Source organism: Tursiops truncatus, chromosome 11 (genome assembly GCF_011762595.2).
Source record: "Tursiops truncatus isolate mTurTru1 chromosome 11, mTurTru1.mat.Y, whole genome shotgun sequence".
Lineage (NCBI taxonomy): Eukaryota > Metazoa > Chordata > Mammalia > Artiodactyla > Delphinidae > Tursiops > Tursiops truncatus.
Window position 1 is genome coordinate 69345786 of NC_047044.1, and position 18906 is coordinate 69364691.

Here is an 18906-nt window from a genome sequence, read left to right on the forward strand (position 1 = left end):
AGTATTTTTAAATTACGTTGTCTAATTTATGCTGCTGATAGTTGATTTTATTATACTGAACTTTGCTAATATCCTAGTAGTTCTATAGTTTATAGACTCCTTTGGATTTTCTGCATAGATAATTATACAATCTGTAAATAGTTTTGTTTCTTTCATTCTAACCCTTAACCTTCATTTTTCTTGTCTTACTGAAGGTGTTGAGACCACCATTACCATAATGAATAGAAGCAGTGAAAACAGGCATTATTGCTTTGTTCTGGTTTTAAGGAGAATGCTTCTAACTTTACCATTCAGTATAGCAAATGCCTATCAAATAAAGGAAATTCTCTTCTATTCCTAGCTGGCTGACAGTTTTTATAATTACTGAGTCTTACATTTTATCAAAGTATTTTTCAGCATCTATTATCTCTGTTGCTTCTTTTGAGAGAGGCAGTCTGCCATGAGTTCTGAACGTCCTTGTACATGCCTGCCATACATACCAAACTGAAAGACCTAACCATCCAGTGATACTGAAGAGTTTCTGTAACTGGTCAGAGACAGTTCAACAGGTCAGGGTGATCACAGCATAATTACCATGTGACTGCTTACTCCCTGGGAAAGGACTGGCTTGCTTCCTGATTGCAACAAAAGGTACCTATCACTTAACTCTGGGTTCCTTAGCTGCAATGCATAGCCACCATCTCTGCCAATCACATCACCCTGTGGGACCTGGGGGCAGGAAACCAATACTGCCATGCTGATGCCCCTTCTGTCTGCTGTGCTATGAGTAATTAACTGCCCTTATCCACTGAATCCAGCTGTCTACTTCTGGCACCTATGGAGCTGTGGCAGTTACTCCTTGCCATTCTCCATGAGTTTGGGGTTCTTGTCTGACAGTCTATAAGAGATCTTTAAAAGGCTGCTTTTACAACTTCCAACACTACCAAAGTGAAATCATTTAAAAAAACAACTATCAACCTGGTTAAAAATGTCCATCTTTTTTTTAACTATTCTATCAAATGCCTCTATTAAGTAACCAAAGCTAACAATGATCGAGGTCCTTCGAAAATGCATTTTCCCAACAGAACTTAATTGATCAAGATAAAGCAACTGAGAGATGCTTTTTAATAGGAGACAATTTGTAATGACTCAAATGTTTTCAAGAAGGATACTCCTGGAAAAAATGCCTTATTTTCTAATTAAGCAAATACATACCTTATAATCCACATGACTCATTAAGAATAATTAAATAATTAGAGAAGAATATAACAAGAGTTTAAATATTTTTAAATATATATTTTTACTGTCAATTACAAAATACCAAGAGATACAGAACGCTAGCTATTAGTGCCATTAATATATTACACAGTCACAAAAAGAATATAATGGTAGTTGCTTTCAAATTTTTAAATCCTATTAAATATTTCATTGATGTGCCTTGAGGTTAGATTTCAATAGCAGACATCTCAGTGAGGCAAATATCAAAGTAATTATGTTATTTTTATCTTTTTACCTGTATTCAGGCTGTCGGCTTGCAGAATGATCATCTCTTGTCCACCGATAGCCAGAGTCATCCTATAACAGAAAAACGTTACTTAGATATTCATTTACATTATTTTGGTCAGGGAGGGTATATATGTATCTAACAGAATTACTGGAAACTAGTCTCTAAGACCAAAATAATATGAGGGCAAAGACACCTTTCTAAATTTCTCTGAGCTTCAAAGGCATAAAAAAGTAAAAAGGATACCGCAAGCCATCCATTTCAACAACTAATTTGGTAGACTGAGAACCTGTGGTACCATTTATCTCTATTAAAATACGTAAAGTATTTCTTTGGTAGGCCCAAACAGCCTTATTACCAAAAGCACATGCCAATATTCACAACATAGAAAGTCTGTTCGAGAACAAAGGTTCAATTTAAATTTAGCCAAGCACACATTTCTCAACCTTTCATTTTATTCTTCCTCTGTCAAGTTTGCTCAGCAATTTTCATATTCAAGCCCAATGAAGAACTTGTCACTTTTCCACTCTTCTTGTTCAAGTTTCCTTTTCTCAACCTACCTCCCATTAAAAACCACAACTGGAAACAATATAATAAGAAATCAACACTTACTGATAAGCTATATTAGAACAAGATGTGGCACTAAGTTTAAAATTAATCAAAGAAAGCACACTTTGTCCTCTAAAACAAATTTGGAAAAGATACATATAAAAGAACCACATGGTAATCCATACTCAATTACTTTAAAATTATACAAAGAACAATGTACAATCAGCCATCCATACCCACTGGTTCTGCATCGGCTCAAAAATACTGGGGAAGAGGGAATTCTAGAAAGTTCCAAAAAGCAAAACTTAAATTTGCTGCATGCCAGCCACTATTTACATAGCACTATGTTGTATTAGGTATTATAAATAATCTAGAGACGATTTAAAGTATATGGAAGATATGCATAGGTTATATGCAAATACTATGCCATTTTATATAAGGGACTTGAGCAACCTCAGGTTTTGGTATCCTGGTGGGTCCTGGAACCAATCCCCTGATATCGAGGGACAACTGTAACATGTGCATTACCTACAATCAGAAACACTGATTCACCTAAAATAAATACTATCTTCATCCTCCTCTTTAGCATCATGTACTCTATTCTTACAGAAGTAAAATGTATTTATCATTTTCCTTCCCGACATTAAACTATTAACAAACAAAAGAAAAAACTCAATAGCTATAATAGAATATTGGATCAAGTAAGCAGTTTGTTTTATACTAACTGAACCCTAGGTAAGAATTAGCATCATGAGAATCCTAAGGATCTCAAGTGGGCCTGCTTGTTTGTTTGAAGAAAATTTAAAGAGAAAATGTGTCAAGTATGAATAAACACAATTTGTAACAACAATAGTAAAAAATATTATCGAGGCACTATTATGCTGCAAGGTTTTAGAAAAAAATCTTGTCCATACGGCTTCAAATGCAAATTGGTCCAATGAATCCAAAATTCCCTGTCTATACTAAATGGCCACAGGGTTTTCCTAAGGGATAACAACTGTTTATGCAAAGGCCAAACTGTTTCTCCTTGAGACTACCTGGAAGAATGGTTCTGATGGCAAAATCCAGTATTTCTAAAACAGAGATAACACATAGTATTTACTTTTCAATACCAAACCCTTCTTCCTAAAGGAACAGCATGACATTTAAAATTGAACAAAATAAAAATCAATTCTATTGAGAAGTAAGGAAGCTGTAACACCCCAAACTTAAAAACAAACACAAGAAAATATTGAATAGTCTCACTGCCACTTTAGAATTGTCAAGGGTCACGATGATGTGGTAGTAAAAGAACTAAACTCCCATACATACTTATCTTGGGTAAATCACCTTAGTTCCATTTCCTCAGGTGTAAAGTAAGGAAACTAATTCCAATGGCTACTGTGAGGTCAAATTTATCATAAGCAATGTCTGAATATGTACTGTTAATTACAACATTATATAGAAGGGAAGGAGAAAATGTAGGAAAATGGTTTAGCAAAGGAATGTTATAAACATGCAAGCTAGGTCAAAGGAAGTGCATCAAGGAATAGTTTAATCAAGTTCAATAACAGGTTATTGCAACATTAAATATATACTTCTAGATTACTAAAGATGATCAAGAGAAAAAACATAATAATAATAGCAATAATGGCTAACACTTTAAAAGTGCTTATTATAGGAAAGGCAATGTTTTGAGGGCTTTCTAATCTGAGTTAGGAAGTAGACTTTAATAATAACAAAAATGAGACTGAGTCTCAACAACCTTAACCCAACCTTACCCACAGCATTTCATCATGATAAAAATAAAGTAACTGTAAGTGGGCACATCTAGTAAAAGATAACTACCTGGTTATCACTTATTGAATACAAAAGCAATAGATAAGATTACCTTTATCTGGTTCTGCAAATCCTTGCCAATTTAGGGGATAAAAAAGCAGGCTAGTTGGAATTAATGTAATTTAGATAGAGCTATCCAGAGGGCTTACCCACTTTGTCCAGCACCCCAAGATTCTTGACTACCAGTTCCCATTTGACAGCTCCAGCAGGCAAGTCAACAGAGCATCAAGCAGGAAGTGTTTATTCAACTGCCTTCATGGTCAGTCCCATAAATTCCAAAAATTACATGATTTTTTAAACTTATAAAAAATAACAATTAGTACATGGGGGAAATTTACATACTCCTCTGTGAGGTGGACCACTTCTTCGATCATGAGAAAAACTGCGGCCCTCGTCATATTCTCGGTAACCAACATGACTGTAATATCTACTGTAGCTTCCTTCACCAGGTCTGTCTAGCAGTGGTGGTTTCTTTGGCACAATATTAACTACTCTACGGTAGCCATCCTAAAACAGACAAAAAGAAATATATAAAAATCACTAACTTCTCTATTTGGTTTTGGAAAGGTTTTTAAAAAAGCACAGGAGTTCTTATCCTTAATCAAATAGAGTAAATGTATAAACAAACAAAAATGCATTAATGAAATAACATGAATATAACTAATAGTAAGGTCTTCACATGAATTAAAGGAAATAAAACTGTTCAATGAAGAAAGCCAGGTGTTTAAAGTAACATGCAGCAATGCAAAAAACCAATCATAAGTAAAAGAAAAAGTACAATATTATTGTTTTAATAAAAAATAAACTACAAAAGTGAGAATGTTACAGTAGCTCTAATCCCTAACTGTCTAGGAATTTTATAAGTAAAACCATTTAAGATAGCACACATCTTTGGTCTACTGTGTTTGAAGTACTGTTCAGAAGAAATATAAGATTTTTACACATATCCAACAGCAAACAGGGAGGTAATACTGAGCTAGAAAGATCTAGAGAAAACATTTTGCCATTTCTCCAGCAGCACTAGAGAGAGGAGAGACTTTGACATCACGAGTTTTGAAGCAAAATAAAACTCATTATAAAATTTGAACTAATTTTCAAAGTAATACGTTAATGTTTTAAAGTTTTAGCAGCTGAATGGATTCTTAGTGGGAGTTGGGAAACTGGACAGAGGGAGAACACCTGTCTTAGACAAGAAGCTGCTGTAAAATAACTAAACAAAAATGATTATCAACAAGAAGAACTGGAGAGCTACAGAACATGTATCTGTAAACAATCTGGTCTTAAGCAATCTTGCTATGTTTATCAATATCAGATGAGGTATATGTGAAAGAAACTGGCAAGCTATCTAAGTATACGATATGATCAATATCAGTTAACTAATTTGACAAAATGAAAAACCAAAATATAATGCCCAATGTTCGGGGCTGGTTATTTTACCACCTTAAGTCTCAGTTTCATTATCTGCAAAATTAATATTAGTACCTAACTCATGGAGTTGTAAGGTTTAAATAAAAACCAAATTGTAAAACATTTAGCATAGCAGGACACACTAAGTGCTCAAAAAATGTTTGCTATTTTGATTACTATTTTTGCAAGTCTAAGTGAAACACTAAATTCCTCAGTGTCTATTTCCTTACATTACTTCTTAGCATTAATAACTACAACTATTCAGATATAAATAATTACATCCAATTCAAATTTCCCGATGGGTAGGAAATTTGTCAATGTGCTAGGAAAAAATAAAATCAATAGTTCATATCTATTTGACAGTTAAAATGACCCACCTAATTTTTTTCCATGGGGATACAACTTGGTTTCCTTCTTTAGTATGTTAGACATTAGATTGTAATATATATTCTGTATGATTACATAAAATATAGTACACAAATGAATTTATTGACTCTTTCTTCTAAACACTATCTTTCACAGAGATTTCAATTAAATCTAAACAAATACTGAGTTTCTTAAAAAAAATTGGCATTAAGCCAAAATTAACATTACAATTTATAGCATTTTCTATTTCAAAATTTATTATACATAAAATTAGAATCATTGATATCTCCAGTTTCAAGAAACCATAAAATTCCACTCCACAATACCCTTGTTTGTACATGCTTTGGTGAAGGGATGGCGGGGTGAGCATATACACCTAAATGCTTCTATTAATAGACAGCTTATTACTTTACCAAGCAGCCTGTTTCTGTGTTCAACTCCCCCAAATTACTACAAAGTTATTTCAGGATTTTAAAATGTATATGGTAAAACTTTCAAAGAAGTAAAACTCAAGTCACATTTAGTTATATATTTAACAAATTGTTTCTACAAAATAATACAAATGAAAATAATCATTCCAAACTTGTTAATCAGCAAAAGAAAAAGTCTCCTAATGACAGTTCTTACATCTAGCAATGAAGATGAAACTGGCATTTTCTTTATGTTTTGCGAAAGTCTTTAAATGTAAGTAACATTATACCATCTCTGCTCTGTAGGCATCTAATCTTAAAGAAAATTCCCTCATTCTATGAAAAGATTTAAGGAAACGAAGATGACTGTAGGAGTCTGTGACAAAGCAAGACTGTATTTTCAGAGAGTTCACAGCTCATCCAGATATACCATTCAAGAATTTTTTTCTTTCCGATAAAATCCATGATGAGAGGCAAAGATTTCAGAATTTCTCTTTCAAAAGCTTATATTATTAAGAAAGTTCAAACAGTATTTTATATTACTTACAAAGCCAGATCTTAATGGAAATACCACCGTTTGAAATTCTTGTACAAATCTTACATTAAGCTATAAATATGTAATTTTCCTTCCTAAATGCTAATGGAAGTACACAAGGCTTCAGATACTAATGTTTGGAACCTCCTTTTTAGAAATGTTTTGGAAAACAATGGCACCATAATACATAAACCAGAAATAAAAATTATGACTTATGAAGAATATGTTATAGAGGGTTTTTAAGGACAACAGGATCATTTTCAATTAATTAAAAAATAAACTCAATGGAATAGAAACATTTCTATTATTTAAAATGCAGATGGATCCATCGGATTTGCTTCTCCAAAGTTAGTGTTAATGGTATGATCAGTCAGTCCAAAAATAAAAAGTATATGTAGTTCATTAAAAAAAAACAATAAATTTGAAAACCCATTTTACCTAATCATTTATCCACTCTGGCAGGACGTAGAAAGCAAAAACATGTATATAAACTTAACCATTTTTTTGAAAAGTTATAGTTCTATGTTTTTTACACTTTCGTAATTGTCATTACCTTAGAGACGAGACAATTCCTACCACAAGGCTGTCTGCATTTCTGAAATATGTACTATTCACAGTTTGCTTGTGCTAATAGAAATCTGATCAGATTAAGATACATATCAAATTAGTTTTGCAATTTTGAAATCTGAAATGGTGATTGTGTCTTGTTGCAAAACAACGAATTATTTCTTCATTTTCTATAAATTCCAATTTAATATAACTACCTGTTATGAAAAACACTTTCATTTTAGTTAAGTAAAAGCACCAAGTTTGATGTTTTCTTTGATTCAATATATAAATTACATCAAATTTCCCATACTAATGTGTAGTCTCATTACTAACTGGGTACAGATTATGAGGATTACATTTCTTTAAAAACATTTATTTTCCATTGTCCTTAAAATATATTTTGCACCCATTTTAACACAAAAACATTTTATTTAAAATAAAAATTTTAATATATAAGCACCCCCTTAAGCATCTTTATCTTTTAGGAACACATACTGAAATATTTTCATTTGAAATAAGGCTTTTTGGATTTACTTCAAAATAATCTAAGAGGGAGGAAAGTGGTGAAGGCATAGACAAAACAACATTGACCATGAGTTGATAATTACCATTTGAATGATTTGTCCTTGAGAGTTCATTACATCATTTTGTTTACTTTCATATACTTAACTTTCACCCTTATAAAAAGTCAAAAACAACTAAAACATTAACCTACCAACGAAGTAACTAAGTACAATGGTACATGTAACTATTCAATGCCATTATTTCCTGACACAATCAACTTAGTATGAATGCAAGTTTCATGGGCACAGAAACTTTGGTCTTATTCACTGCTCTATTCCCAGCACCTGGAACAGTACTTGGCACACAGCAAGCATCACATACATAATATATATTCCACTTTGCTATCTCAATTTTACGCTCCTGTTGGCATCACATGCTTTTTACTAGAAAAGTACCACACCTAACTAAAAAATTTGATTACCCACCAGGCTGGTGGACTTCTGCTTTCAAAAGCCTGAGGTTTCCTCACTCTGATCCTTCATGTTTTATGACATGTCTCTGTATTGTAGCACTTATTGGCTTAATTCACTCACTGAATTTTCAATGAAATATTGATTTTTCTGGGTCATTTCAATGGCTTTCGGGAATAATGGGTCAAATATCTGAAACTGGAACTGCCCCAGAAAATTAGGATAGGACTTCCCTGGTGCAGTGGTTAAGAATCAGCCTGCCAATGCAGGGGGCACGGGTTCAAGCCCTGGTCCGGGAAGATCCCACATGTCGCGGAGCAACTAAGCCCGTGCGCCACAACTACTGAGCCTGCGCTCTAGAGTCTGCGAGCCACAACTACTGAGCCCACATGCCACAACTACTGAAGCCCGCGTGCCTAGAGCCCGTGCTCCACAAGAGAAGCCACCACAATGAGAAGGCTGTGCACCACAACGAAGAGTAGCCCCCACTCGCCACAACTAGAGAAAGCCCACGCATAGCAACGAAGACCCAATGCAGCCAAAAATAAATGAAATAAGATAATTTTTAAAAAAAAAAGAAAATTAGGACATATTACAGAATGTAGCCAAGAATTGGTCATATCTCTCTGGAAATAGTGACAACAAAAATAAAGTTAAGTTCATGCAATTCTGCCAGCCAAAAAAATTAAACACCTCCTAGGGCAGCTCTACACAAACGAACATCAGCAAATGAACACTTAAGATTTTGTATTTCACGTATGTAATTTTCTCCATTTCAAGTAAACTGTAAAAAAAAAACATTGCACTTTAGGTAACGATATGCATGTTTAGGTAGGTAATGTAAAGTGTACTGTTGTCCACAGTTTACTTTGAAATGCATCCCCAAAATCTGATGGATTAAGTGTATGCATAAAGGACAGACAGATGGATAAAGACATGATAAAACAAGTTCAGTTAAATGTTAACAGTTGAATCTAAATGATGAGTAAATGGATGTTCACTATAAAATTCAACTTTGCTGTAGGTTTGAAAACTTTCATAATAAAATACTGAAAAAAGTTTTATTTACATGGGTAAATTTACAGGAACACTGACTAGGTAAAACAGTAAAATGCGGGGCATAAAAAGAATTAAATTATGCATGTGCACACTTTTAATAAAAGTGTTTCATGAAATAAGAGTGGGAAGAAAAGGAATATTTCCACATTAATATACTTTATGCAACAGTATCTGGAATATGTATATAACTGAATTGCTAAATGAAGTAGACTTGATTATTTATTTCAAGTTGGATTAAAAACAGATGTCTGATTTTATCTTGGATACATTTAAATATGAGAATATATGGAACAAATATATGTCCATATATTATCTATAAGACCTTAGAAATTAACAAACTCATGTTCTGAATTCACTAAAAACTTGATTTCTGATTGGTTAGAGTCTCCAGGAGGGAAATAACCAATGACAAGAAGAGGAGATACATTCAACTAACCCAAGGAAATAAATATTGTTATGTAATTACTTAATTATAAAACCTAATTATGTAACTCAAAACTAATTATATGTGACAGAAAAATTTTTTAAAGAAAAATTTTTTTTGGCCGCACAACACAGCTTGCGGGATCTTAGTTTCCCGACCAGGGTTTGAACCCGGGCCATGGCAGTGAACGCTCCAAGTCCTAACCACTGGACTGCCAGGGAACTCCCAAAAAATAAAATTTTTTAAAAATGTTGCTGCTCATCACTACCCTCAGGCTTTACAATTCTTACTGCTACCAAGATTAGAAAATCTTTACTTAATATGCATTTGTTAAAGGAACAGAAGAAGGCAGGTAGAAGCAGATAGGACTGCTTCAGTCCCAGTTACATTACAGTGCCCCAAATATAAGCTGCTAGTGTTTTGATCCTAGTTTCCAAACTTTAAAAAGTTTGGGAAAAGTTTAAAAACATCTCTAAAAATCTGAAAGAAGCCAATGGAAAATGGACATTTTATGTTGCAACTTCATTAAAATGTTCCACATTACCTATCTGTTCCCTATCAAGCTAACAAGGCGGACTTCCACAACTGGAAATTTACTGGTATCTAAAAGCCATTGTTACAAAAACTTGAAAAAGGCTACAAAATCATATAACCAAGCTCACAGAAATTACAGATTAAAAAGTAAAAAGCATGGTTTTAAAAATAAAGACCTTACAGGGACTTCCCTGGTGGTCCAGTGGTTAAGACTCCACGCTCCCAACGTAGGGGGCCCAGGTTCAATCCCTCGTCAGGGAACTAAATCCTGTGTGCCGCAATTAAAGATCCCACATGCCGCAACTAAAGATGCCACAACTAAAGATCCTGCATGCTGCAACTTTATTTATCCTGGCACAGCCAAATAAGTAAATAAATATTTTTAAAAATAAAATTAAAAAATTAAAAGTAAAGGCCTTATAGACATCTAGAAGTTAAATGTAGATGTTGGGTGACAATCAATGTCCTCCCAACAAAGGAATGTGTATGTTTACATGCAGATTCTGTGTAGTATACTTCTTTGAGCTTAAGTCTCCTATTTATCTACCCAAGTTTAAGACTAAATAAAAATTTATGTGAAGCACCTTAAAAGTAACTTATTATTGACACAGAAGTAACTTTTAAATGCTCTAAAGTGCTAAAATAATAATTGATATATTTGTCAAGTTGTACATTGAGGATAAGCTTTCCAATACTCAAATTAAGTGTAATTTAACATCAGCACCAAAATACATGTGTCCAATTGCCTTCCAGGTTTATCAAAGCTAGAAGCTCACAAAATAGTTGCTTTATAACTGAGGTCATACTAGTGTAGTAGGTACCTTCTAGAGTCCCTATTTGATGTCATACTTTATGTCATAGCAATAGTTTCTCAAACACATTTCTGATGTATCAGAACTGGAAATGAATGGGACAAAGGGAACAGTAAGAAAAAAAAAGAGAAATGCAGTAAAATTGTTTGTTGTTAGAGAACAGAACCCAAACATACAAAATAAAATAGAACATTAACTTTGTCTATCCCAGACACTAATGAGAGTGGGTTCTCACTTTATGAAGAACTAGCTAAAGTTTTACATTTAGAAAAATATATATATTCTGTCCTTTCAAACTTTTAGGTAAAGTTTTATTTAGGTATGACAGCCACATAAAAAAGTGTACAAACCGTAAATGTATTTCTGGATAAATTTTCACAAGGTAATCACACTGTGTAACTACCACCCAGATCAAGAAACTGAACACTCCCAGCATGGCAAAAGTCTTCCTGTGCTCTTTGTCTGTCTCCCAAAAGTAACCTCTTTCCTGGCTAGTTCTGCCTGTTTTGAAACTTTGTATAAAAGGCATCATACAGGACACACTCTTCTTTCTTCCAGTATTGCTGTTGCATATGGCAAGCAGTCCATTCTTTCTCATTGCTGTATAACTGCACAATTAATTTATCCATGCTGTTGGACACTTGGATTGTTGCCAGTTTGGAGTTCTTATGAATAATGCTGCTTGGGAACATTCTTGTACATATCAATGTCATACACCAATATACTTTTTAAAATAACATTAGATGATCTCTGCTTTGTAAACAAGTATTTTTAAACTTTTTATTATGTTTTTATTAGATCCAAAGTCAGAATTACAACTTTAGTGATTTACATTTCTAGTTCCAGTGTCACTTAAACACTTTAACCCAAGAATTCTGTCGGTCCCTGAAATCAGATGTGAATAAAAAATTACTTTTTCACCTAAAAGTAGGCGACAAACAACACAACAGCAAAAGCAGCATCTGTGGCTTCACCACTAACAGAAATCACAGATATTTTTATGTTCATGTTATAGCTGTTGCAGATACCTCAAAGTATCATTTACACTCATCACTCCTTTGAAAACACAGCAATGAAATCCCCACCACTACTTCTTGTTTGATAGCTAATGACCTACTAAAAGAAGTATATATTACTATATCACAAATTTGGTTTCTAATAGTTTTATAATTATATTCAAATATAAGTGGTCTCCTTTAATTCTGTGTATTTTATTTTACAGTTTTAAAAATGCTATTCTAGGGCTTCCCTGGTGGCGCAGTGGTTGAGAGTCCGCCTGCCGATGCGAGGGACACAGGATCGTGCCCCGGTCTGGGAGGATCTCACATGCCGCGGAGCGGCTGGGCCCGTGAGCCATGGCCGCTGAGCCTGCGCGTCTGGAGCCTGTGCTCCGCAACGGGAGAGGCCACAACAGTGAGAGGCCCGCGTACCGGAAAAAAAAAAAAAAAAAAGAAAAAATGCTATTCTAGGAAGAGATCCATAGGTTTCACAACACTGCTAAAGGGATCATGGCACAGAAAAGGTTAAGAACCTGCTTTTTTAACTAAAATGTAGGTGTAACATAAAAAGCAAAGGGATAATTTTCCAAGAGCCATCAAAGGGGTATAACATATCGAAAGGAAAGGAAGGCTTTAAATTACTAACCATAATAAGACCAAGTTCACCAGAAAAAATGTAGTGTCTTGAGTCTTGTGGAGGGGGGATGTGGGAATACAAAAGGATTTATAAAGTAACAGAAGTTGATTGGTGGGGGGGGCGGTTGGAGAGACCAATCTAATGGAATTAAAAGAAGAGAGACCAGAGGAATGAACTTGGACAAGTTCTGGGCACATTCCACGCTCCAGAAGGAGAAAAGCAGTCTGGGCTCCTCCCCATTTAGGAGAAACCTAGCAGCCAGAGAACTTAAGGAAGTGAGATTTACCTTTAGGCACTTACAGTTGAGTACATCTAGTCTGATTTTAAGGGCACTTGTGGTAAAAACATACCTCCCTATCTGCTTACCACTGATGAAAATTATGAAAATTGCCTCTGTTTCACTTTTACACACACACAAAAGGTATAAAATGAAAACGTTTGGGTTTGTTTAAATTTTACTACAATATCCTCATTCATTGAGGACTTCCCTCACCTGTCATCTTTACCTCAACTGTCATCATCAGCAACTTCAGTGTTCAGCTACAATCTGACTTTCTTAACTCTGCATACAGGAATCACCTGATGAACTTTTAAACAACACTATTGTCCAGATCTTATCCACAGAGATTATGACTTAATTATCTAGGGACCATTCACTGGTATTTAAGAGCCCTCTAGGTAATGTACAGTGAGGACTGATAGCCCCTAATCTAGATTACTGATCCAAAATCTAACCTCAAAGTTTTGTTGACCTCAACTCCAATAACCTTCACCCACCCTCATTCCCACCACCATATACTGAACTTCAGTCACCCAGAACTGTTCCATCTTGGAAACTCTACATTCCAAAATACTGATTGCTTATCTTTCCACCATACCCTGGTTTTCAACCTCATTAAGCCTTTCCTGTCCCTCAACCCCTTACTTCTTTCAATCCATTGTCCCTCTCATAGCCTTATTCCCTTTCCTAATCAGCCCATTCCATATATCGCCTCAATAATTCTTCAATATCCTTATCTCCCTGGATCCACCATTCATTTTGGAATCTTAAATCAATACAACTTGCTTTCTCTACTCCCAACCTGGGCTACTTAGATAATAAAGTACACAATCCTGCAGATTGGTGCCCCTATAAAATTTAAGGTACATAAGCTTACAGCCCCTCAGCAACAGTCTTTTTAAACATCTCTAGTCAGGAGATACCTACAATGGCTTCAATGGCCTCAAGTCTCCCTCTATCTCCTCCACTTTCAATAGATGATCTTGCCACCACTTACTTGAGAGAAAAATAAAGGCTGTTAGCTATGAGCTCTCTCAAATCCATTCTCACACAGACAATGATAGAGAGGGCCCTACTTATTGGTCTTTATGACACTGATAAACTGATTATTCCCATCTTAAAACTCACTCCTCCCCCAGCATATTTAAGCCAGCTTCCTTGATAAGCAATAACCTCTGGGCAGGTCCCTCAACTTCCAGTTTTAACAGCTCTTTAAGCCAACTCCCACTGCAGTGTGTTCTATCATATAACACAGCATGCACACATAATGCAGAATGGTGTCTTAAAAGTTTTATGTCATAACTTTCCCCATGATTTTATCATGAGTATTTCCCATTGTTCTCTGAAATTATATTTCTGTATATAAATCTCTGTCTACATTTTAAGGCTTCTAAAACACTCTACTACATTCTAGAAATGTACCATTAACACTCAGAATTGTTTTGAAGATTAGGAAGTTGATATATACCTCACTTATAGTAAGTAGGTACTAGTTAAATAGATGGTTACAATAAATTTCCATTTAAAGTAAGTCATCCCCTCTCTAAATTACCTTATTTTATAATTTGGAGCCATGTAAAAGTGTTACATTAAAAAAAAAATCTAATTAGAAAAGAAAAATAAAAGGCAAACCCCCAAAATCAAAAACAAAGTACAGCTTCCCTGGTGGGGCAGTGGTTAAGAATCGGCCTGCCAATGCAGGGGACACGGGTTCGATCCCTGGCCCAGGAAGATCGCACATGTCGCAGAGCAACTAAGCCCGTGCACCACAACTACTGAGCCTGCACTCTAGAGCCCATGAGCCACTTGAGCCCAGGTGCCACAACTACTGAAGCCTGCGTGCCTAGAGCCCGTGCTCTGCAACAAGAGAAGCCACGACAATGAGAAGCCCGCACAACTCAACAAAGAGTAGCCCCTGCTCACTGCAACTAGAGAAAGCCCGCACACAGCAATGAAGACCCAATACAGCCAAAAATAAAAACAAATAAATAAATTAATTTAAAAAAAAAAAGGTAAAACAAACCCAACTATATATTCAGTTAATGGCATAACCACACAGAAAATTCTTTTAAGTATCCCAAATTTCTAATGGGATATATTTATGGGAGAGTAAGGGACCTAAAAAAATAATTTTTAAAAAATTCATCCCTTTTCCCATCCCTGTGTTAGTCCTACACCTTGTTTATCTATCACTTGTTTGCTCTAGGTAAACTACAAAATAATTCTATCAAGCTGAAAAAATTTTTAAATTGAGATTTTGATTAGAAACATCAAGACTATTAATTAACCTGGAAAGAAATGACATTTTATAATAATTAAGTCTGCCCCTTCTGAAATATGGACGGCCTCTTCATTTTTTCCAACTTAATTCATTTTAGATCAACCCCAAGCTAAGCTGTAACCTAGGCCAAATGACAACCATGAAGATGATATCACTCATTTAAGTGGGTTGTAGGATTTACTTACAAAATATACAAAAAATAACTAACATATAAACTAATATTTGTGCCCTTTGATAGTGTATAATGAATCCATAATATACCCATATACCATCACCATGAGCCCAATCCCTTGGTGCTTAGAATGGGCCTAAGCAAAAGTTTAATAAGATTGACAGCTTCTTGACCTTACCCAAACCCTCCCTTGGGTCTCTATAGAGGATTCTGAGGAGAGAAAGAGAGCATACATACATTCAATAAACAGTGAGCTCCTACTATGTGCCAGGTACTATACACAGTGCTGGGAATACAATAATAAGCAAAACAGCAAGCTCCTTTAGAAAAGAAAAGGACTGGTTCAAAATTACCAATTCCCAGAGCAACAAAGAGACAAGCAGTAGAACAGCAAAGCAGAAACTGCCTACCTCCTCCTACTTTAGAATTTCATATATCCAATTTGCAAACATTTTTAGGAATATAGAAAAACAGGCGACAGCCAATAGTAGGAGCAGGTGCTCAAATATTTCTTTGTTAACTGATGGTCTGAGCTTTATCAAACCTCAAATTTTCTTCACAAATTAACTCCCTTTTAGAAATTTAAGCAAGAAATATAAAATACAGATTTTCTACATAAATAAAATGTTGCCTTTCATTTTCAAACTTTTGACTTTTAAAAGATAAGCTTGATCTATCTACATTTCAACTAGCTTTTGGTAGACAAAATTCACTTGGACACTTGGTTCTGAATTATTCTACAGGTAAGAATAACTTACACTGGGGTGACTTCGAGGAGGTACTCTTTCTCTTGGAGGTCTTTCATAGTCATATCGTCCCTCAGACCACATTTCATCTCTTCTGTAAGCCACTAAAGAATAAAAAAAAAGAAATCAAAGAATAATGGGTTTATGTTACTATAAAATAGTAAAGAAGAAAAGGAAAAAGTAAATGATTACATTCTAATACAGATATTTTCCAGAGATACTTAAGGGAAAAAAAAAATGTAAGTGACCAAAAGGAAAAAACAATGATTATGGCAATTCTTCAAAACAATTTGAAATTTTCTTAAAAAAAAAAAATGTAATAGAAAGCCCCATCTTCCTTCTATTTCCAAGGCTATTTAAAAGCTTCAAAGACCTTATTCTCATCAACTGTGGGAAGATCCATAAGACCACAGATTTTTCATTCTCATAGAGTAAAAATTAGAAAAGATTCATTTTAATGAACAGTGTAAAAGGCTAATAAGCAAAGCTGGATGGTGTGTACAACAGTAGTTTCAGCTTTTCTACATCCTTGGAGCTTACTGTCTCTTTATGTCCAATGAAGTGTTTTTAACTGAAAAAAATACTAAATAAACACTCCTGTAAAAACACACTCAACAGGACTTCCCTGGTAGCACAGTGGTTGAGAATCCACCTGCCAATGCAGGGGACACGAGTTCAAGCTCTGGTCTGGGAAGATCCCACACACCACAGAGCAACTAAGCCCATGTGCCACAAATACTAAGCCTGCACTCTAGAGCCCGCGAGCCACAACTACTGAAGCCGGCATGCCCCAGAGCCCAAGCTCTGCAACTACTGAGCCTGCGCTCTAGGGCCCGCGTGACGCAACTAGTGAGCACACATGCTGCAACTACTGAAGCCCACGCACCTAGAGCCTGTGCTCCGCAACAAGGAAAGCCACCGCAATGAGGCCATGCACCACAACGAAGAGTAGCCCCACTCGACACAACTAGAGAAAGCCTGTGCACAGCAACAAAGACCCAACGCAGCCAAAATAAATAGGAAAAAACCCCCCACAAAACACACTCAACAAACCCTGAGACAAACCACTCTTGATTTTGTTTTTAATATTATAATCTTATTTTAATGCAGAGGCACCTTCATAAAATTTGAAATTAAAAGTTCTGTCAGCATTTTTCCCATTTGGGATGCAGAGAGAGGCTTCCTACTTTAACAGACAGCTGACATTTTCTGGGTAGAGGGCTAATGCAGTGCATTACAGAGTCCAGATGAAAGAGCATCTGTGAACAGGTAAACAAGGCAAATAAGACAGAAGATGAGAATAGGGTACAGGAAACAGCCCAAAGGTCATTTACATGAAATGGTGATACAGTAATTGAGGGGTTGGCAAATGTTTTTTTAACGGACCAGACAAATATTTTTGGCCCTGCAGATCACGGGTCTCTGTCACGACTACTCAATTTTGGTAGTATAAATGACAGCAGTCATAGGCAATATATATATATATATATATGTATGGGTGTGGCCATGTTCCCAAAACATTTTATTTACAAAACCAGGCAGGTGGCCCACAGGGAATAGCTTGACAAGCCCTGGAGTAGATGACAAATGGTTAACAGGGCAGAACTGGGAGAGGGTGAAGTAATCATGGAACAGGTTAGAACTGTGAACCATCCTGATGTGTAGAAGGATGATCATGAGCGAGAAGTGAAAATGGAACAGGTACCAAGTTATGGCCTTTTAGTACATAGAAAATAAGGCAACAAGTCCACATTACATAGTCCACAGATCAGTGAAGATGAAAAATATTTCAGAGGAGCCATATGTCAAGAGATTTTTGGTGGTTCTTTCTGATGTAATACTAAGGGGGAAGAAAAAGAAATAGACAATCCATTTTGGCAGCACAGAACTGTAATAGTTTAGGTTAGTTTAGGCTAAGGAAAAAACAAAGACTGGAAGATGAGAGCAATATTTTTTTTAACACTATCATAGTAAAATCAATCTTAATTTTCTCTGTACAAACAAACCTATAATATTTTCTAATACAATTAGACCAAATAAAATGAACTAACTAACCAAAGATGCCTAGGGAAATGTTAATTTAAATTACAAATTAGCTTTTAACATTATGCATACATCAACCTGAATTCTAACTCTACAATCAGACATCATTAACAGTGTTATTTCAAAGTAACCAGTCTTTTAGGTAGAAGAACTGATGGAAGCTTAAAAGGAAAAGAAATAGTCAACATGGAAAAGAAATAGTCAACATTGCTTCTCCTCACCTACCTTTACTGAATCCAGGTTTCAGTAAAAGGGTTTCAGTCTAAAGAATGAGTTAGGTTTTATACTACTTAAGATATAGTACACAGAAAGAGTAACAGCAACAAACTGAAATCAAATCACAGGAAAAAATCAACAACCCAAAAGAAAAATTGACATATGATATGAAGACAGTTTACAAAAAAGGAAACACAATGGCTCAATCTTTTGAAAAGATGCCCACCTTTCTTCAAAATAAAGAAGATGAAAACTAAAACTATAATGGAGTACCCAAAGCTCTGAAGAAAGCAAACTGTTTTGATGAGAATAAGGAAAGCAACACTCATAATTAATGGAGGAAATATAATTTGGAATAGACTGGGAACAATTTGACAATATCTATTGAAAATGTTAAATGCACATATGCTTTGACCTGGCAATTCCACTTCTACGTATACTTGTACATGTGCATGGCAAAGACTGAAAGCAACCTAAAATGTCCCTCAGGAGGGTACAGGTTAAATACAGTGCTGTACATTCACATAAAGGAATTCTATGCAAACCATTTCAAAGAAAAATAATCCCATATATAACAATATAGAAAGATTGCGAAGATACACTGTTAAGTAAA

General features: G+C 35.2%; 1 protein-coding gene across 12 annotated transcripts in view; it reads right to left on the minus strand.

Moving 5' to 3' along the window:
* PPHLN1 (periphilin 1) overlaps window positions 1–18906 on the minus strand; it is a 157877-nt gene that overhangs the window by 111453 nt on the left and 27518 nt on the right. For 7 of the 12 annotated variants that reach the window (XM_019934609.3, XM_033866908.2, XM_033866905.1 and 4 more), the window contains 3 exons: window positions 16047–16138; window positions 4193–4357; window positions 1493–1554 (listed from right to left, as the gene is read on the minus strand). In XM_019934609.3, the coding sequence (XP_019790168.1) occupies window positions 1493–1554; window positions 4193–4357; window positions 16047–16118 (299 nt within the window). In that variant the 5' untranslated portion in view covers window positions 16119–16138. Of the gene's footprint in view, window positions 1–1492; window positions 1555–4192; window positions 4358–16046; window positions 16139–18906 lie in introns of those variants that run through there. The other 5 variants (XM_019934607.3, XM_033866909.2, XM_019934604.3 and 2 more) reach the window with 1 other exon arrangement.